The sequence below is a fragment of the Melozone crissalis genome, unplaced genomic scaffold (assembly GCF_028551555.1).
Source record: "Melozone crissalis strain CALT ecotype California unplaced genomic scaffold, PUWL_Pcris_2 ptg000027l_1, whole genome shotgun sequence".
Lineage (NCBI taxonomy): Eukaryota > Metazoa > Chordata > Aves > Passeriformes > Passerellidae > Melozone > Melozone crissalis.
This window is the reverse complement of record NW_026535805.1, coordinates 85,185,660-85,207,462: the sequence shown is the minus strand read 5'-3', so window position 1 is coordinate 85,207,462 and position 21,803 is coordinate 85,185,660. Positions and strand designations below refer to the sequence as shown.

Genomic DNA, 21,803 nt, shown 5'->3' with positions numbered 1-21,803 from the left:
CCATATGCGGGGTCTACCTCCAGACCCTCAGGGGTTTGGTTTTCAAGACACATAAGCAGCAACACCACAATCTTTTAATATCTTTAAGAATAAATGGCATTAGTTCAGCATAGCTTGAGTGGTTACTCCTGTGGTGGTCCAGAGCTTAAAGCCAGCAACGTTCAACCCTACAGAAAGAAGAAAACTAAATTATAATTAGTTGCCACTAAACCAATTTCTTGCTTTCCAATATGAATATCCCTCTTTCATTTCAGAAACAGATGACATTTTTGATTTTCATATGTAAGTCAAAATGTCTCACAAAATACCTTTCGTGTAAAGCATTACACGAAATAAAGCTTATTTATTTCCAAAAACACTTTCTCTTACTTTCTGATAATCAGTTGTTAGGAGATTTTTTGAGGAAAAAGTTGCACCTGGACCACCCTGCTTATGAAGTCCGATCAATGCTATTGTGACTTTGTACCTATTATACTTTCAATTTCTACAATATCCTGTAGCAGTACATTTGATAATTTTACTATATTGAGTGAATAAACCCCAACATTTTATTCTAATACATTAGCTGAAAATTTAATTAGATGACCTTTCTTTGGCATAAAGAACAGAAAATGTTACTGTTCTCTATTAATTTTCTTTATGCCCTTCAATGATCCACCGGCACATTCTGAAGAACAATTTTTCTTGAAGCTGAGTATTTTTAATGTACATTTTCCTTGGTTCAAATCTCCCTTATTCTGATTTCTGCAATCTTTCCATGTATCTTTTCAGTTCTTTTTTTAAAAAAAGGAAATAGATAACCAGTATTCCAGATACAAGCGTGACACAATAGTATAGTGATATTTTTAACTGTCCTTCCTAATAATATATTTGTTGTTTACTATATTTGAGCTTAATTTTTTTATACTACTAACCAAATGGACAGCTAAATCAATTTTAAGCAGTAGACCACTATAACATAGTATAGCTTTGTGCAGGTATAGTATGTCCTGACAACATATACACATATGATATTATGTTTCTCCAGCTCTTGTATCACCCAATTTGTTACTATTACACAATTAGGTTTTAAGATTTGATTATCTTTAGAAATAACTTAGCACTAGTGCATATATTTTTAAATTACTTTGTGAACAGCACAACAGATGTCTTTGGGACCTAACAAGTACCTGCCTGCTGCTATGAAAATTTAATATTTCTATTATTGGTTTGTTAACTTTTAATGGCAAGTAATGTATTGAAAGCTTCTTCCCTCTACTTACATAAAAATATAGTATTTTTGAAGGCCAAGTATTGTGCTGGAAGCTTTATTGTCTTTGGCCACATTTCTAATTGCAATTTCAAAAATGTAATGGATTTTTGGTGCATGACTGCTTTGGAAAACTACATTGATATTGCCCAATACATATCTCTTATATGTGTATTTTTACTATTTTTTTAAAATCAAGAATGGATTTCAGACTTGTTTAGAGTTCCAAGCATCCCTCCTAGAAGTGTTTTTAAAACTGGTACCAGCTTTGTCCCCTTTCATTCATGTGCCTACCATTAACTTAAACAATATTTTTAAGAATTTCATACTTGAGTTCCTAGAAAACCCCTGAATGAGTACTATTGAGACAGGGTGATTTATTGCTGTTTATTTTATTGATCCAGTCACAAGGCTACTTGTATGACATTTCAATGTAGGGTATTTCTGGATTAATTACCAACAGATACTGGATCCAGCATGAAAATCTCTAACCTCTTCTGTAATAAGCATAGGTACAAAACACTTTTAACTTCTCATCAAAGATCCAAAGGATCTTTGAAAGATGCTTTTGCTGCTCTGCCATCTACCAGCACTACTAGCACACCACCAGCTTCCTGCCTGCTTGTGACATATTTTAGAAACATGCATTAAAGAAGAGTCTGGTATGTAGCTCTTCGAAATTATCGCTTGGGTATTTTTCCCTTAATATTGTGGAAAACCATGGTCTTGTATACCATGGTTTTCTGTATTTACTTCTGGTGGATGGATAGGGTAAGCTTAATTATTGTTTGCAGTTTTTTTTTTTTTTTTTTCCTTGTTGCTGTTTGTTTTTGGGGTTTTTTTTAGGTCTAGGAAGTTGCCCTCAAGTTTGATAGAGGATTTTTTTTTTAGCTTTAGAATGAATGCCAGAACTTACCTCTTTTCTGGTTTGATCCTTTGGACAGAATCTTTCTTTTAAAGTATCTTTTATTTCTAACACCTTTTTTTATTCTGTTGTTTAACTGCATGAACTTCTTCCAGGCCTCTTAAAAATCTTTTGACTAATATAGTTATCTGAATATGGTTATACTTCCTGCATAAAGCCTCCTGACATTTTATAATTTTGACATCTCTAAACTACATTCCTCCCTTCTATACAGCTTATCTTTTTCAATGTCATGTTATTGCAATGGAGTTTTAAAATTTTGATTTGTACCTCATACAAATATATGCAAAAAATTCCAAGTGAATTAGTAGATTGGGAAGCTGGTCAGCCAAAGGCTGGACCTAAATAGCAAAGCATATGTACAACTAATACAATTTACCATTTATGTTTTCAGAAGGTATTTTATTTTTTGAAAGTAGGTTCTTCACTGACCTGGAATAAAACTTGAGTACTCACTAAGAATCATATATATGAGACAAAATAAGGACTGCAGAGCTTTTCATAAAGCCAATGGCTGGCTACTTCTGTCTCCCTTGAAAAATCTTAGTATTGATAAACATTGTTTCCTGAGGCTAATGCCTTCTTTAGAAGCTCCCTTTAGTTCTTCTTTAGAACTAAAGGAGAACTAAACTTCTTCTAGAACCAAAGAATACTGTTTAAAAAGACGTATTCACTGTTATTAAAGTATTTTGAATAGTGGCAATGGTATTATGAAATACTGCATTATTGAAAAACAGATACCATATTTAAAATCATACTTCTCAAATTTTAACTGGCTAGCTGATCTTAATAAACAAGCAATCTCAGCTATATGATAAAAGTAATTTCAACCATAGTATATTAGAATTTTCCAAGAAACTTCCATTAAAATCACAACAAACCAACATTCTAATTTTCACCAGTATTCTAAAAATCAACTGAAATTATGGCTGGTTCTTTGTTTGTTGAATCACATTGCAATTTGAGAAATTAGTCTTGAGAGATCCTGCTGTGTTTCTATAGCAATGACTTCAAGTTACAAAACCAACTCTGAAGACAGGATCCAGTTGTCAGACACACAGTGCTCACTGAAACCACCTACCACTGTGTTGGTTCTTTGGAGAGCTAGCACACATACATAGCAATAGAAAAATAAAAATTAACTTTCAAAACGCGCACTATGAAAAAAACCCACTATCACACATTCCTTTAAAAATCACAACTTTGGGCATATATTTATTTTTCATGAAAACATTCATAAGCAAAAAGGTCTTCTGTAAATATCACTGGGAATTAAAACCATTGCTTACTTAGAAGTAGCAGAATCCAGTCTGTAATTTTATTACAGTGACATTATATTTTAAAAATCATGACTTCAGGTATATGCACATATTGAAACAGACACATAAATCTTTTTTATTTTTATGTAAGTAAATTCATATCTGTGACAGCCATGTAGAGTATTAAAAGAAAGGTATTTTTTATTTGTGTTCAATTCATATAAAGACACACTATCCATTCACAACAAGTTCACCTATACAATATGAAACTCTTATCAGGTTTTCTGCCATGCTACTAATCTTGTAGATTCTCTTTACGGAATATTCTAACTATGAAATCTTAGAAATACAGTCACTTTAGAAATTTATAGAACATTTAGCATGCTAGTCAAAAGTAAAAGATAAAAAGAAACAAAATATTGACACAATCTTAATGACACAGAAAGATGAAGACAAGTACTTGAAAGACTGGGAGGGAGATTTTCATCTTATATTCAGTGGCAAATAATTTGTTTATAAATTCTTTATTTTTTCTTTTTATGTTCATGAGATTCAGAAAAAAAAGAGCCCTAAATCACAGTAAGTCCTCATCCATGTGCCCAGAGAGCTGAAAACACTCCTGAGAGATATTTTCAACTGAATCTAAGAACCATGTGTGAAATGTCTTAATTCAAACTATGCAGAGAATATACATATCAAGTTTCATAACAAAAATGTTTTCACTGAGGAACCTTCTGCTTCAACTTCTTAAGAGATAAATCATTGGCACCTCAAAAGAAATGCACTAGACAAATATGATGAATATCAGTGCAAAACTATATTCACAATAATCTACAGCTTGCCACTAAAACCATAACAGCATCAGCACATGTTTGCCCACAAAGTTCAGTACAAGATTATAGATCTGACAGACATGCACTACTATACAAGATTTAATACAAATACTTATTTCAGAGTTGATGCACTAAGCTTCAGTTCTGAGACAGCTCACAGAACTAAAACAATTTACTTGATCATAATTCACAGAAGCAGAAATGAACCTATAGATTTTCTTTTAAAAATATGTTCTCTTTTTACCACAAGGACTTGCTCCTTGACTAGAAACCATTTACCCCCTGGTGATACTCAGTCAGTAGTATGTGATTGATTACTTCAGGTATTTCTGTATTTGCAGAGGCATAACATGGCACAATCTCCTTTAAAACTTCCCATATCACTTCAAGTACTATGAAATAATGAATCAAATGCATTTAACCACTGTAAAAATTTTAAAACAATCATTACAAGATTTTTTTTCCAGCTGGCCAAGATGTAAAACTAGTGGGACACCAGAGTTAAATGGGATCTAGATATTCCTTAAATCTATTTCAAATCTCCAAATCATTACAAATGTTCGTCCCTGCCTTTCAATTTTGGTTGCACACTGGATTCCCTTTTTTCCCTACTGTAATCTTAAAGCTTGGAGTAACCACCTTCTTAAATACATTCATTTTTCTGCCCCTGTGCCCCTTTTAACTGTGCCCTTGTAACAATCTTATTCCTTTGCATTTGTACAAATCCTTTCCCACATATCTATTTTTACTTAAATTTCAACTATCATGACTGCAGCAACAGTCCATGAGCAAAACTCTCCACTCCCTATGACAAGAAGCAGCACATAGATTTGCTTTAAGTACAGAGGGAGTATTGGTCAGGCAGGTGGGGTAGCTCTAGTAGCTGCAATTCCATCAGCTTTTCTTAGGATCATCAAATTAAATTCTCAACTCTGAAATATTATGTGAGGTTGCATATTTATGTTTTAAATCACATCAAGCACATAAAAATACAGTAAGTGTTCAGGGGTGATGAATTTGTAGGCACTTAATTTTCATTCTTTTCTAGAGAAATTCTGTAAATTCTTCTGAAGGTCCCATTACACATCAGTGTGCCATGGCCCAAACCACTTCATGGCAATGGTTAAATGATACCTTTACAACAATCCCAGAAGTCTTTCAGAGTAATGGAGATCCATTACACTGTTACCATAAACTGCATTTTAAACAAGATAGATCACCTCAGTGGTACAATACCATACAACAGATTTCAAATATTTCTATACACAGCAACAAAGGAGTGACTTTCACAGTCACAGAGAAAATAAACTGCCACTAGGAAAAAGTAAGGGCTGAAAGGTGAGTGCAAAGTTGTCAAGACCAGTAAAGTGCTCAGAAAACTACAGTGAGAAAAGACCAGTGGATGACAAAAGTTTAAGCTAAGGGAAAACAAAGATACTTGTCCTTTCAAAAGGTTTGATTTCAGAAGATTTTTTAATAACATATGCAAACATTTAATTGTTCCCTCACATTCAAAATAAATATAAGGACAATGGGCTGCAAAAGCATAAACATACCACAAATTATAAAAATGAGCTATGTATAGCTATTTAAGGGGTTTATAGTAAAATAAGTAATATCAAAAACAAGTAAAATAAAAAAGGAAGTCGTTACCTTGGAAGTGGTAAAAGTCTAACAAGTGCTTTTTACGTCTCAGACACTATTTTTTGACTGTGGTCATACCTATGTCCATTTACCCACCTGAGTATAGCAAAACAAGATAAGCATTAGTAAACACTTCTTTCAGAGGCATTTCAGACTGTGCAGAAATGCAATAGGAAATTGCAAAAGAAAATATGAAGACAGGTTAATAAGACTCCAGTAACTCTAGAGGCACATTTCAACATGCCAGGTTATATATCTGCCATCCAATTTCTATATTTTTTCAAGCAGCTGAGGTCATTAGATGACACCTCATCACTTGAACAAGCACAAAGAAATGACAACAAAAAATATAAACAAACCTTTTTCATACCAGAAGACTCTAGAAATTTATAGCGGTAACAAGCTTACATTTATTTGGAATGAAAAAGTTTTCTGGAAAAAAAATACTAGTTTGGTTTCTGTTTTCACAGAAGTCCTCACATTCACCTTACCACTTAACAGACAGATTACAGTGAGGTCTGAGTAAAGAGTGCAATTTTCATGAGTTCTGCTGACATCAATGGAATTCTAGCTGTTACTAGTGGTCACAACAGTCTGAGCATATGAACTAAAACACAGGATCAGAACCTCACATGCCGATTAAAAAAATTAAAATAACTAAGAAAGAATCCACTTTGCTAGGATTAAACATTTGCTGCAAATGAATAAAACACTGCAATTTCTACTATTCTGAAGTTTACAGCTTTGTTATGAAATTCTATGAAAATCCAAAAAAACTGTATTGCTGAGGAGGTATGTCTGTGTGATTGAACCTTTCAAACCTCATAAAAAATGCCAATTAATAATCACATTTAAAGATGAGATTCCTAGGAATGGAAATACTCATTTCCAGCCACACCACAGTCTTACAGGTACCATTGGTAGAGTGCTTATGTGAATAACAGCAAGATTTTAGTATTTACAATTTTGAATCCTGGAACAACTAAATTGACTAGATGAAAAAGAGAAATCTCAGATTTCAGATAAATTAAACAAATAGGTAGTTGCTCTCATTGCTACCAAACTGGGTTGTTCCTAAATCAGAAACAAAAAAAGTATTTCCAAAAATTAAGTTATTCTAGGATGAGTAAGATACTGGGTTTAGAAATTAGACATTTAAAAAAGCACATTGGGTCTGTGTACGCAGTCAATTAGCAGAAAATAAGCAACAATGGAAATTTTAATAATTTTTTTGTACCTTTAGGGGTTTTTTCCCCCTCAAAATTATTTTCCACTCTAACTGAAGCTTTTTTTTTAAATTCAAAGTAAGAGAAAAAAAAATGCTCCTGGTCAGTATCCACTAATCTGCAAAAGTCTATACCATGTACCAAACAGAAAAAATATAAGTAAACTAGAAATCTTTCACAGTTCTTTGGAACTTTCTTTCAAATACTTTTTTTTTCCAAACAAAACCCAGTAGTGTTGCATCACACAGAACTCTTCAGCGTTTTTACCACAAGCTAGTCATATGTCAAGAAGTCCATATGCAAAGCATCAAAAAGTGTAAATGTAGATTATTCCACACACTACAGACATGCATCCTGCAAGAAGCTATAAGGATTTAGATTACAGCATCAGTTTGATTAGAAACACAACTACAGGAATAAAGGAAGGAAGAAACTGTGCCAGTTTTCTGTTATACTTTGGTCATGTAGCGTTATCCCATGCAGATGTTCTGAAAACTCAGCATGCAAGTTACAAAGTTAAAAAAAACCACAAATGAACAACAAACAGCTTTCCCTGAATATTTCTGAACTAAAATATCCAGTAAGACAGAATTGCCAATACTCTCATAATCTTTTAACTTTTCAAAATTAAAATTCAGTAGTAGTGCATATACATTCAAAAAATACAATAAAGACATTTAATAACAGATTCTTCAGCTCTCAATTTGCTTCTCAATACAGCCAATGCGTCAGGAAACAACTGCAGCTGGGACAACTCACATAAGCCACTGTTCTTGTTCTTTTCTGTACTTCTCAGACCACTTCTGAGTAAGCTCAAGGTAAACATTTGGTTTATGGGGTTTATAATCAAGGTAAACCACCTGTCCAGTCCGTTTAGGGATGGCTTTTTCAATCTGAGTTCCCTCGTGCCATTCATTAAAAGACGTGATGGAAATGATTTCTGGCCGCACCAGAAGGGCTGCGCTGAAGGCAGTCTCGTAGTACTTCCCATTGACGCGGTTCCGCGTGTTGTGGTTGTTCCAAGGCCGGATGCTGGTATCGATATAGCCTGGCCCCACACTTGGAATGAACATTAAGTTGTTACTATCACAAAAGGCTTTTAAACTTGCCCAGTTATGATGAGATGAGCCGTAGGAGAAGCCATTGGTGGCAAAGTACGTGTACATTCCATCAAAACCACTTCTGTGAATGTCATGCTTATGTCTTTCTTCTACAAGAAGTGCAATGAATAATGCATCATAGGGAGTATTTCGAATACTCTGGGATCCCGACACAGTTAAGAGATTTGCCCATATTTCAGGAATTGTTACATAAGAGTCATAAACATAAAACATAGGAAGAAGTCTGCCTGTGCTGGTTTTATGTCTGTAAAAGGCTGGATGGCTTCCGTACCTATAAAGCAAACAAGTATCGTTAAGACAAGACTTGCCATTTGGAAAATACTGTTGCACAATCTGAGCTGAAGGCTTTTCCAAAAAATTAATTTAAAAAGACAGGACACGGACTTTGAAACACAGCACATCATATCCACCTTCAGTCCTGTGTTTGCTGAAGTATCAAACAATGACTCCTCAAAAAACCTTTAAACTACTACAAATTAGTAAATGTAGATTATTAGTATTAAATTAGTAACTGTCCTGGGTTCGGCAGGGACAGTTAATTTTCTTGGCAGCTGGTCTAGTGCTTTTTTTTTTTATTTAGCATGAGAATGAAATTGATAACACACTGATGTTTTCTCTGCTGCTAAGCAGCGCTTACCCTAAGTCAAGGACTTCTCAGCGTCTCTTGCTCTGCCAGTGAGGAACTGCACAAAAAGCTGGGAGGAAGGAAGGCCAGGACAGCTGACCTGAGCTGGTCATGCTGCAGAATGTCATGCCCATATATAAACTGAGGGAGCTACCTGGAAGGGGACTGAACATTGCCCAGGGCTAGGCTCAGTACTGCTCTGAAGGTGGTGAGCAATTTGACTTGGGTTCTGTTACTTCTCTCCTTCTTCTTTCCATTATCATTCTTAATAATACTACTGGCCTACTAGTTTGTTTCAATCATAAAATTGCTCTTATCTCAACCCACAAAATTTTATCTTTTCCTTGTGATTCACTTCCCCACTGCTGGGGGATGGGAGAGAAAGTAAGGAGCAGCTGGTGGTACCTAGCTGCTGGCTGGGGTTAACCTGTGACAGTAACCTAGTGTCAAACTGTGCTACAGTTACCAGTTTCCTCTGAAGGGCAATTCTCTTATTCCCTATGAAATAAAGACAGTCTAAGCAGCACTGATAAGCAAAACAAGTGGCTGTACAGAATTTGTCAAGATGAATTAAAATCATTAGAGGTCAACACAATAAAAAAGCTCTATCTGCTAGTTTGTCATTATCAAAATGTACATTTTATTTAATTTAAAGACCATGTTGCTAATCTGAAGTATCTAAAGTATGACTTCAGATATTAAAGAATGTTGAAAGCAATTTAAATTTGAGAATCTATATAAAATTCACACTTCAGTATTTAAAAAACCCCCTCATTTTGCAGCACTGAAACATAAACAAAATTCTTTTCAGTCTCAGCAGACATTCTTATATATTTTTACAAGCTTTAGTTCATATACCAAAGTCCCCTAAGCCAGCAAGTAAGAAACCCCAAGGACACCATTCTGAAAAAACTCACTTGTCAATGATGTACTTGACATTGTGGTACATGCTGCGGTCATCTCTGTCTTTGTAAGGTTCGATATGAAAAGTGACCTGGAAGATGAAAATGTAACAGCAACACAAACATAAAGCACTACTGAATGTGTGGGCACTGGGTATTAGATGAAGCAAGTACCAGTCAAAAATATAATTCCTTACAGACCAAACATTTCATCAGTCCATACTGAGAATAATCCAACCCTAGTACAACTCCTGCACTACTGACATTAGAAGCTTCCGATTCCAGAAGTTTGGTATGAAATACTCAGGTTTTTTCCATTAAAACAGAACACTGCTTTTGTTTACTCTAGATTACAGCAAGTGGTAATCATGCTTCAGAAAAATTAAAAAGCTACAAAACCTAAAACTTAAAATAAAATATTATCTATTTGAATGTCAAAGAACTGATAAACTAATGAAACATTTTAATATTTAATTTCTAACAAATGTATCAAAAATCTGCTAAAGATAATGCTCCAAGAACAGTTTTCAGTCAAAATACATTTTAAGAGATGCAAAATGAAAACTTTAATTTAAAATTTTATAGATTTATCAACAGCAACAAGCTCTTGGAACTAAATCTAATATAATGTACTGCTATTGCTCTGAATGTCAACCTTGGAGCTTATGGAATTCATTAACCAGTATGTGTGAATTCCAATGTAAAAATGAATTTGTTTTCAAATAGACAATCATGGAAGAATACATTACATTAATCAAAGCAACAACTTTTTCAGAAGCAATTTTAGAGCAGAATGTATTTAATAAAGCCTTTGATAACTCTGCAACAGTAAAGAATTTCCATTGCAGAGCCAATCTCCCTCTCTATTAAGTAGAAACTATAGAAAAATAGCGTCAGACTAAATCACTGAGTGACAGCAGAGGCTGAAAAGCACTTTCATTTCATCTTTCATTCCCAACTATGAAAACCAGGCAAATCAAAAGGGCATATCTTGTCCCAGACTTCTATTTAGCAGACATAACAGAGACGTATTTTGTATATTGGCTTTGGTCTACTGAGACTCCCAACACTTACTGTAATAACTTGTTAGTGCAAGAATGCTTAAAAACATCACAGTGAAGGTAGCACTTCCTGCAATGCCTATATTGAATATCCCTATTTCAGTAATTCTTCCAAGTGGTAACAGCAGCTTCATTCATACTGCAATCATTATCACACTATTACACACTACTGTACTTGGTAGCTTGTTTCATTTGGCCTTGACTCCTTTGAGACTTGAATGCAAACAAGTTTTTTAGGTGAGAGCAAACTCTATTAGATGGTCAGAAGATTATGGGAAAGGATAATACCTTTTTCTGTCTTTTAAAACATTTATTATTAGATAGAGTGTAACCTATACCATATAATGCAAATCACACAGTATTTTTAACAGTTTTAAAATTACTTCTGTATGTGTTTTAATCATCCTATTTTCCTCCTGCTTGCTAAGGAATCTCCAGTTACCCCCAGTGACAGGAAATTTCACTGAGAATCCGCAACTCGTGTTACCAACGAAAACCAGAGCAGATGTACAGGCTGTGTGTTCAGTACACAGGACAGACAGCACACTCCAGAGATCAAACATATGCAGCTACTTAAAAACTCAAATTTATTACTTGGGAGAGATTAAAATGAAATACATATTTTCATTATCACAAAAAGGAAACACAGGTTTTATTTTAAAAGTAAACAAAACAAAACCACAATTTAAGATTCTACTGATCAATTCATGTAATCTTTAACTAACTTGATATTTCACCTATTTTAAGAAGAAGTCAGTAATTTAGCCCTTCTATCCTGTCATGCCCTGAAGTAACCCTTAAGTCTGAGCAGCATCTCTCTGACCTTACAGTTCAAGGCAAGTGTTTCTGGTACCTTCTGGAATAAAGATACTTATTCAAACTAGATATTCCAAGTCTGCCTTTATTCCTCATAGACCCTCACTCCTAACCTCTATGATCAGGTGCTAGAAAATGATGAAATAATGCAAAATGAAGATAAATCTTTCTCCTTTCTCAAAGGTTCTTAGTTTAAAGTTCACTGTATTTCACAGTATTTTGGAATATGTAATACTTCCCTCAACTTCCGAGACTCACTGGAAAACAACATAATTTCTTATTTTAAAAACTGTTTTCTGAAAAGAAATTAGAAAAGAATAAAAATTCACAGCACTATGCCTTAGATTCTGCAAGCTAAAGCACATTACAATATTTATTCTGCTTATAAGGGAATATTACTCAGGTCCTACCAAAGTTCAGTGCAATTCAAAGGCTTCCATAACCAAAAAGAAGCACATTATAACAGCAAAGTTTACCTTCTCAATTGTCCTATTATGTGTATCTAGAAATACTTTACCTTTAGGTTATATTTGTGTGCATAGTCCAAAACAACTGGCACCAAATCATCAGTTGGCTCTCCATTTTCATCAGCCATACCTGGTGGGTACCATGAAAGCACTATTACACCTGAAAATACAAAACTTGAGTTTTAAATCATGTTGTTTAACATACACAGGTATACTGTAACATTGTCACGAGCTACAATTTTTGATGTGAAATCTACAAAAAAAAATCAGAATCTCAAATTACATTTTAATCAGTTACAAAATCTCAGTATTCTCAGAGTGGATTTTAACTCCTCTCTTTATAGGACTGCAACACAAGCAGTGGTTAGATCACTTGTCAAGGGTACAAATCTGTACTCAGTGTCCTAAGCCTAACACTTGAGAGCTGTTCCCTCCCACTTTTCAGCACAGCATTCCAACCTTCAGGTTGGACAAGAGGAATAAATGCTCCCATCTAAGGCATTATAGCTATGCCACGATACAGGCAGAGAATATCAGGACACATGGGTTATAGAACTGTCAGGAGATGAGAGCTGTGCATGTGATGAAGGAGATTCTTATCTTATGGAACTTTATTTCCCATCTTATTTCTTCATTGTACCTCTGGCTCAAATACAGAACAACCATTTATTACTAGAAGCAGTGACTTCAATCCCATGACCTTCTTTCTTGCTGGTACAGTTACTATAGTGTAATCCATCCTTCCAAGCATGGGAAATTAGTTTTTAAATTTATTATCTTCAAAAATGCTTAACTCTCAATAATTTAAGGATGTTACCAGTGCTGTGGAGAAAAAAGACAACAAATAACATGTCTTCATACTGTAAATTCTTCTGATGCTCTCCAAGAAAGCAGAAGAAGACACTCTTCAGAAAAGCAAAACCCTTTCCTTCTGAAATAAAATGCTGTCAAATAAACAGATTGGATCTTTTAGATGCACAGTTGGAAAAATATCAAAAAGAAGCAAAGTCTGAAAGAAATACATGAAATGCTGATGTAGGAATATTTTCCTAGCAATACTATTTAGAATATACAGAAGAATATGTCAACATGGTTCTTTTTAATGATTTAAGTAAATGAATAAATCCACTGAGCTAGGGAAGTATATATTCTAAACTCCACCTATTTTACTAACATGATAACATTTCTGACCATCAATTTCCAACAAACAATTCCAAAATTATGAAAAAGGAACCATCAATTACAGTGAATACATAATCACACAATATCCAAACCAGAAATTTGCGCTCACCACACACAGAAGGGAGTAGGGAGTTTAACCACCCTTAGGCACATTATCTCTGCATTTCATCAAAAAAAGAAAATCACAAATAACAGGTAATCACAAAAGACAATCTGCTCAAGGAAAGCAAAATGCAATATTTTATTGCATTTTATCATGTTATCTTTTATTTCACACAAAAGGATTATATGCAAATGAGTAAGGTGTAAAGGACAAGCAGAACAGCAACAAATCTGGATAAGACCCTCTTTTACACCTTTAGGAAATCTGTAAAAATTCAAGAGACAGAACTGTTAATCAAGGAACCAAAATTCACATTTGCATTGCCTTTTCCTGAGAAAGACTACTACACATTTTCTTTCCTGTGCTTAAAGGATATAGTTATGTACCACTTAAAGAGTCAGAAAAAGTATGGACTTGACACTAAAAAAAAATTTCATAAATGCTTAAAACCAGAATAGTCACTAAAAACAAAAGTAGATTACCACAAAAAAAAGGCTGGCGCAAAAAAAAGAATTTCCCTAAGCAATCTCATTAATAAAATTTACTGAAGTTATCTGTAAAATATTAGGAAATTATTACATAAGAATTGTAAAATATAAGAAGAATACAGGGAAGCAATGCATGAGATGTCTGTAGCCCCAGTCTCTTATATGCCTTCATTAGAAAATATATGCTGAAAGAAGCTCTTACATTTCTCTTTTTTAACAAGATCTTTGATAAAGCCTCAATGGTTAGAAAAAAATGATTATGTGACCATAAAATACAGTCATGGATGAGGCACTGGGTAACAGAGAAAAAGGAGAAACTGTAAACAGTCAGCCTCACAGTACGCAAAAAATGAACAAAGTATAATTCTTAAAAAAAAAGTTGATGATTTATGTTAGTCAAATCTAGATGGAAGCGGCCAAATTCAATTGTACTTAAATCCTTAAAATTAAATGTACTAAAATTCTGACTTAAGTCACAATAACAGCAGGAAAAAAGTGACTCTATGAATATCAGTTATGTTACAAAGAGTGTCACAGGAAGTCTGAACTACTCATTGACATTGCTGAGTTTTAAACTGAAAACTAACTGAAGATACTGAAAAAACTGATTATGCAAAGCATTTGTCCTAGTAATTGGCACCTTTTTCACCAGCAGTTCAACTTTTTTAGACATCTGTATTAAGAGGATGAGAAACATCACGTATTCTTGTAAAGGGCAAGTGCCCCCCTTGCCTTCATCACACTATCATAAATTATTTTGTTCTAGATAAGACTAAAACAGTGCTTGTGTCTGAGGCAGCTTGTATCTGAGAGTATTCTACAACAGTCTAGTTACTCCTGTTGATGGAGCTATATTACTGAAGAGGGTGAAAAATTTCCTGTGTTTGTATTAACCCTTGGATAAAATAAAGGTTAGGTTAAAACCCACAAGATGACAAGAACCAAGAAGTAAACACTACACGAGTAAACATCACTAATCAAAATATAACAATTACATTAAACCTTAATGATTAGGTGAATGAAGGAGATTCAATACCAAGTCATTAGCAGTATCAATAATGCTGGGAGCTTTGGTCATGTTGTCCCAATTACATTTCCAGAAGCTGCTCAGAGTTTAGTATTAGCCTGTATGACTGCTTATTTTAAAGAAAATTAACAGAAAAATGACCATAAAGCCCAAAAACAAGGAACGACATTAAAAAAAATTGAACATTCTTATGTATAAAGTTCACCTTATTTAGAAAATGGGAACATCAATTTGTATTGAAGGAAGGTACTTTTGGACAGTAATGAATTAATACATAATTGTTATTGCACACACACAGCATTCAGAGGAAAAAAACCCACTCATATTTGAACAAGCTGCCCCTTAACCATATTCGTGTGATTTACTGAAACCTGTTCTTTAAACTGAAGTATTCATCTCCAAAAATAAAATACACCAACAATATATTCCAGTCAAGGTTTGTTTTTTCATTTATGCTATCAGTGTTTAGCATTAAGTCATGAAAAACATGTACCCAAAGTATTACAAACACCATTATTTCTGCGCTGTTACACCCATCATACACAGCCCTGAAGATGTAGGTTTCAGCTGGGGGCTAAAACTCAGAGATATAAAGGCATTTACTAGTTTCAGACATTTACTGAATTACAGAAAAACAGAAGGATAGCTCAGCTGCCCTCATGCACACATGTAAGGCTGGATAAATGAACAACATGCTGAAACGTTAACATTCATTACCAGTTGAAGCTGCACGCATTTGCTTCATGTGGGCTTCTATGACAGTAGGGTCTTTGGAACTGTAAGATCCAAGTTCTGGATAAAAGTTGGCCCCAATGTCCTCAGGAGGATTATGCCTTCCCTTTGGATAATTGTTTGCAATTTTGGGATCCCAATGTGGCAATAACGGATGATTCCAGTGAATGTATTTACCATCAAACTGTGGATTCCCATACCAAGTATAGTAGAATATGTGAAAGTTGTAATTAGGAGAAGAAAGCTCCTCTTCCAGCTTTCTTACTGAAGACATAGATGCTTTCATAGTATTGACAGCAATACTGTGCAAATTACTGACACGTGTTACAGTATCTCCTTGAGCCCTATTTAGCAAGTTCTGTTTACTGTCCAAGAGCACTGTCCGTTGTTGAAGCTCTGGCAACAAACCAAGTCCAAATGGATCCCCAAAGCCAGCTCTGTCAGGTCTCAGAGTCTTCAAAGCCATCATTATGGAGCAAATAAACAAAATAAAAAGCAACAAAATGATGCATGTTCTTCTGCGAAATCTTGCCATGATGTCATAGTTCAGACTCCCAACAGGAGGACTGTGGCTGGAACTGATCAAAAGACAAATATTTTCAAGTCAGATTTATTACCTAATATTCAGCAGTATGAAATGCTTCATAAAATCTCTAAATCATAAAAATAACAGGAGGCAAATGTGATGCATACACATACACACTGACCACAGAACTAACAGACTTTGTGGAGGGTGGGGTACACAAACAAAATCCTTTCTTTCTTTGAGAACATGTGTCACATTCTGAGGTTCTAACACCAAGGACTCATGTATTCTATAAAACATTTTACTTTTGAACTTATGTTTTATTCTAACCCAGATAAATCCCATGAACTGGAAGTTCTGGTTAAATTATTATGTTTTGAACTATTATGTTTTGCAAGTGCTATTCAGGTAGAATTAATAAAGAAAATAGAAGAAAAAAGGAGAACCCGTGAAAGGAGAATAACATAGCAGAACAAGAGTAAAAACAAAATGGGGTATGACAGAACTACAGCTTGTATTCAGAATGCAGGTTTCATTTACTAACCTATTTACTGGCTTGAAACCAAGCACTTTGTGTTCTGTTAACCAATATATTAACAAAATACTCAAAATTAAATAACAAAAAACCCCTAAAAACACTAAATAACAAAAACTAAATTTGAAGTCATGATGATTTACAACTTTACAGATCGAAAATTTTAATTTTTTTTCTGAATCCCATAAGCAGAAATCAGCATAGCATTAAGGATGCAGCTCAAGCAGAAAGCCTCAAGTTAGTTCAATGTCACAGCTGCCTGACACCTCATGTAGTGTTCCAGGGCTAAATTCAAAACAAGACCAATGGTACACAGCAAGATTTGAACCATGAAACTAGGGGGAAGAAAATCAGTATAATGGAAGGCCTGATTATTTTATTTATAACTTAAATTCCTGTACAACGTTATCACAAGAGAACCAGAGAAAAGGATTAACAAAATTTAGGTTACCACAGAATTATAGGGAAAAAGATTATGCAAAAAACTGGCAACACTAAACTGGGAAATCTAAGAATAAATTTCTGATCCAAGGGTCATTACACATAGTATAGTTGTGATATGTATTTCTGTCACTGACCTCCAAATTTTAAAATCTTATTTTAATTTACTGAGATACATGCAGGTAGTTTTAAAATACTTGTAAATTATTTGACCTTAGTTTCCTGCCAATGTTATAGTGCATTAACATAGAGCTCAGTTGTCACAATATGCTGCTTACTACTGCTATGATAATTTTAGATAAGCAATTTTAGAATATGTTTTTTAACAATACAGCCTGAATTGGATTAGCACTATAACACTTCCATTTCCAATATTAATCCATTCATCCTACTGTCTGTTATAACTTCTGGGATTCGTTTGGTTTTCACAGTAAGGTTACTCATTTAAGAGCAAAACCCAGTTAACATTTCAAAAACAAACAACAAAATCCCAATGCACTTTTACCTTTTTAGAGAGTGAACTCAGTTGAATGAGAATCTCAGCACTAAAGCCAACAAAGAACAGATGGAACAAGGCAAGACTATGAAAATGATGTTGTTCATTTTGCCCAACTGGATTCTGAAACCATACATTTGGCTACTGTCAGGGAAAATGATTTTCCAGCATAAACACTTACAGGATTTCACATCGCTTTATGTCAAATTACAGAGTTCTTTGTCCATGGCTAACAATCCATCCCCATGATTTTAGAATTCTGTCAGAGATTGTTTGGAGTACAGAATATCTTACTTAGGCTCACACATAGGTGTACCAGAAAAAAATGTAACCACTTTGGGCTCTTTCTCTTACCTACTCAGTAAATTCTAAAAGAAGAAAAAAACCATCTGTAACAGGTCAGATTTTCTCCTTTAATGAATACAGATAATAATTTCCTTTATAACATGAGAAAAATATGAAGCTTTACTGGGAAAAGTTAAAACCTGTATTTCCTCAACACCTAGTTCTCTTCTGAAAAAAACCCCAAAACATCTGACACAGATGTTTTACTTTTTAGTTTGTAAGCAACTATACAGAATTAAAGGCACAAAATACATGTAAGTCTATCCCATTATGACCATCTCTGTTCCAAATTAATTTGGGTTTCTTGGTAATAAATACCATGAAATTCATCACAGTAGGCAAAATTTCCAGGTGTTCTTCTTAAAACAACTCCTTCATGAAGAAAGAAAAAAAATGAGTCTATGAAAAAATCTGAAGTATTTTCCTAACTGTTCCACACAATCAATTGGATGTCTCAAGCTCTTACCTGAGAGTGATTTTTTTTTTCTCCCTCATTACTGCTTTTTATACCCTTAAGTTACTGCACAGGGAAACCTTTTGTTTGACCTTTCCACTATATGAAGAAAAAAGCATACAGATGTACAGATGATAAGCTTTTCTTCCCCTGGCATGCTTCCCCAAAAAAGAATGTTTCTTTAGTCAGAGAAGAAAAAGCAATTAAAAAAAAAGTGGTTGAAAGGGATGACGGTGCTTAATTACTCAAGATAATTTTGGTTAGGCAACTCAAGTTTCAGTGCCCTGCCCAGTAGGCTGCTTTTTTCAGTTTTACAAATTCCAAGAGAAATACACTATGCTAAGAAATTAGTTTAAGATAAAACTGATTTATCTAGTTTAGCAAGAATCAGCAAATACAATAATTTATTTGCTCTGATGTTCCTTAACCATAACAAACGGAAATGCAATACAGGGGAGAGCTCCGAAAATCTGATTTTATTGATCGAGGGTAAGGTCATCCAGAAGCCACTGAGGTTGGTAGCTCATGGATGGGATGAAAGCTTCTCAGCTATCTAAAGCTGAGAAAAAGCTTCTCAGTTATCTAAACTTAGCTTCTACTAAGTTTTCCCAGCTCAAAGAAACTGAAAACTCTGAAGTGACAGATCAGCTCTAGATCTAGGCCTCAAAGCCCTGATTCTGGAGCTACACTGCAGACGTGCACCTAAAAACATTAATTCAGTTTCCAAGAGATTGACCAGGTGAGGACTGGTAAAAGTGTTAAAAGCACCACATTTAAACAGCACATTCTGATCTGGAGACCACGAAGAGTAAAAAGCAACAGAAGCTGACTATGTGCGTGCGAACCTTGTATTTCCAGTATTAAAATGAATCAGGGAACTTCTCAAAAACTCTCTGTACATGAAAAGTCTTTTTCTAAAGTTATTTTTAAAAAATAGTTTGAAAATCATTAAAGATGTAAGAAAACATGAGGTACAACAAGCAAACACTTCACAGCTGTGTTACATGATAAAAGGTATCTTTTTAAACACTTCCAATAATATAAGATTTCTTTTTGGTCTACCCAATTTAAAAAAAGGTATTTTAAATCTGACAACCAGAGAACAGAAATTGTGATTTGAACTTAAGAAAGCAGTAGCAACAAAACACAATCCTTCTGGATTCTTTGCTGTGAAACTGGTAAGAGAGCCTCCAGCATTTCCAGTATTTGCCTTCAACATGCCAGCGTTCTCCTGCTTGGGAAGGCCATGGGAACACACAGCTGACTCTGGGCGGCTGCAGGCCACGATAAGAAAGGGACCTTTGGCCGGGGCTCACCGGGAGCTCCCGGGGCACTTCAGAGCCAGACTGCGGGACAAGAGCTGAAGGCAAGGGCTGGGAGCGGACCCAGCTCGCTGCGCTGCTCCCATCCCCTGAGCACGGCACCGAGCTCCGAGCGCTCACACTTCTCTCCCACTCCGCGGAACCGAGCGCCAGCCCCCGCCACCGGAGGAGCATCAGCCGCGGGCGGGGGGCGCGGCGAGCCTTCCACACGAGGGAGGAGGGCAGGGGCTGCTCGGGGGCCGCCGCGGCCCCTCTGACGGGCGGGGTGGACGCCGTGCCCTCCTGTCCCGGCCTCTCCCAGCCCGAGGAGCCCTTGCCCAGTGCCCGGGGCCCGGGGCCGGCCGGGGCTCGGGGCTCGGGGCCGGCGCCGTTACTCACCCGCGGGAGGCAGGGCCGCCGCTGCCGCCGGGCGCGCGCGCGCGGGGGGTGCCCCTGCGGGAGCCGCGCGGGCCGGGCCGGGGCGGCGGCGCGTGCGCCAGGCGGGGCGCATGCGCGGGGCCGGCGGCGGCGGCGGCCGGGCGCCGTTGTGCTGAGGGGAGAGCGGCGCTCCCGTCTTTTCCGCTGGGAGCCGGGCACCGGCCGGTGGTGGAGGGACAAGGCCTCCGCTGGGCTTTCACATTGTATTTGCTGCTTTTTCTTTTTCTTTTTCCTTCAAAGGCCTAAAAAAAAAAAAATCTTTCAGTTGTTTAAAAGTCTTTGCTGAATTGTTGGTTGCTTCTCAGCTGCGAAATGGTAGTCACAGAATCAGTTTAGCATGAGATCATCGACTCCAAGCTATGACCAGACGCCTCCCTGTCAACTAGACCGTGGCACTGAATGCCACATCCTGTCTCCAGGGATCCACCACCACCTTCTGGGCCGTCCGTTCTAATGTCTAATCACCCTTTCTGTGATGAAATTCCTCCCAATTCCTACCCTGAATCACTCTTCATCTCATCCTGTCACTGCCTGGGAGAAGAAGCTGCCCTCCCTACCTGGCTACAACCTCCTTTCACCCCTTGAGCCCTCTCCGGGCTAAACAATCCCAGCTCCCTCAGCTGCTCCTCATGGAACATGTGCTCCAGGCCCTTCACCTACTTTGGTGCCCCTCTTTAGCCTGATGCCCAAAACTGGGCAAGAAAATAAAATTCTATAATAGTCAGATGGCTACAGAGCAGCTATTTGTTCATTCAGTGCTGGGAGTGAGGGAGATCTTTCTGCCAAAAACTCTCTCAGTCCTCTATCTTTCAGCTACATTTTAGTCTTTCCACACAACCTCATAATTACAACGTATCATTAGCATACTCATATTTACATAAAGCTGTGTCATGGTTTTATAAGTTTTTCACTTCTGCGCATGCATTGGTTCCTTCTGTTGTGATCATCAGACTCCTGATGACCTTTGATGAAGGCTTCTGTAGTCTTCCTCACGTTTGAACTGTTCACCTCTATCTTCAGTGCATGCTTGGTGCTTCTTGTTTTCCAGTCTGACTTGTTTTTAGTTAATTTTGCAGGCTGCAGGTTCCATTAAAACTTGCTCTCTTGCTCTTGATGGCGCACGTTATCTCACTGGCTTTGTTACTGGCTTGCTTTGCTGCCTTGCTTCACTTGCTCATCTTGTTGCAACGTTATGTGTGGTCAGCCTTTTGTTACCTACAACTTAGGATTCAAGACAGAGATGTGCAAATAATAGCTGGATAAAGCCTGGGGCTTGAATCTGTTTGCAGTGTTGGGTATGGCACCTCTGCACCCTAAAAGTTGTTACTCAATTTTACATTCGAGTAGGGTGTTCAGTACAGTGATACATTGAGGAAGTCAGTGCACTTCTGGGGAATTGCCCATCCTTATACCCTGTCAGCTATATGGGCATAAATCAGGAAAAAAATGTGGATAGAAGTTAAATAAATAATAATAACTAATAAATAATAATAACTAATCTTATGTAGTAATTTTGTGGTTACATATAACTGCAGTGTTGTAAAAATAGTTTTACTGATGTTTCATACGCTAACATTTCATGTGTGCTTTATTCTTTTTTCTTAAGC

At 36.2% G+C, this 21,803-nt stretch overlaps 1 protein-coding gene across 1 annotated transcript; it reads right to left on the bottom strand.

Moving 5' to 3' along the window:
- Positions 1-3,361: 3,361 nt before the first annotated feature.
- On the bottom strand, positions 3,362-20,220 carry MANEA (mannosidase endo-alpha). The gene is made up of 5 exons (XM_054279514.1): positions 20,158-20,220; positions 15,646-16,238; positions 12,179-12,288; positions 9,800-9,876; positions 3,362-8,528 (listed from the first exon to the last, which is right to left on the bottom strand). Exons 2-5 carry the CDS (start codon positions 16,193-16,195, stop codon positions 7,892-7,894), a joined length of 1,374 nt encoding a protein of 457 aa, XP_054135489.1. The 5' UTR covers positions 16,196-16,238; positions 20,158-20,220; the 3' UTR covers positions 3,362-7,891.
- Between the last annotated feature and the right edge of the window lie 1,583 nt (positions 20,221-21,803).

What these genes read in the sequence shown, in the direction of transcription:
- MANEA (XM_054279514.1), bottom strand. Translation starts at nt 16,195, where the DNA reads ATGGCAAGATTTCGCAGAAGAACATGCATCATTTTGTTGCTTTTTATT. An exon ending in AATGCGTGCAGCTTCAACTG is followed by an intron (nt 12,289 to 15,645) that starts GTAATGAATGTT and finishes TTGTATTTTCAG; the next exon opens with GTGTAATAGTGCTTTCATGG. An exon ending in CACACAAATATAACCTAAAG is followed by an intron (nt 9,877 to 12,178) that starts GTAAAGTATTTC and finishes TTCATCTTCCAG; the next exon opens with GTCACTTTTCATATCGAACC.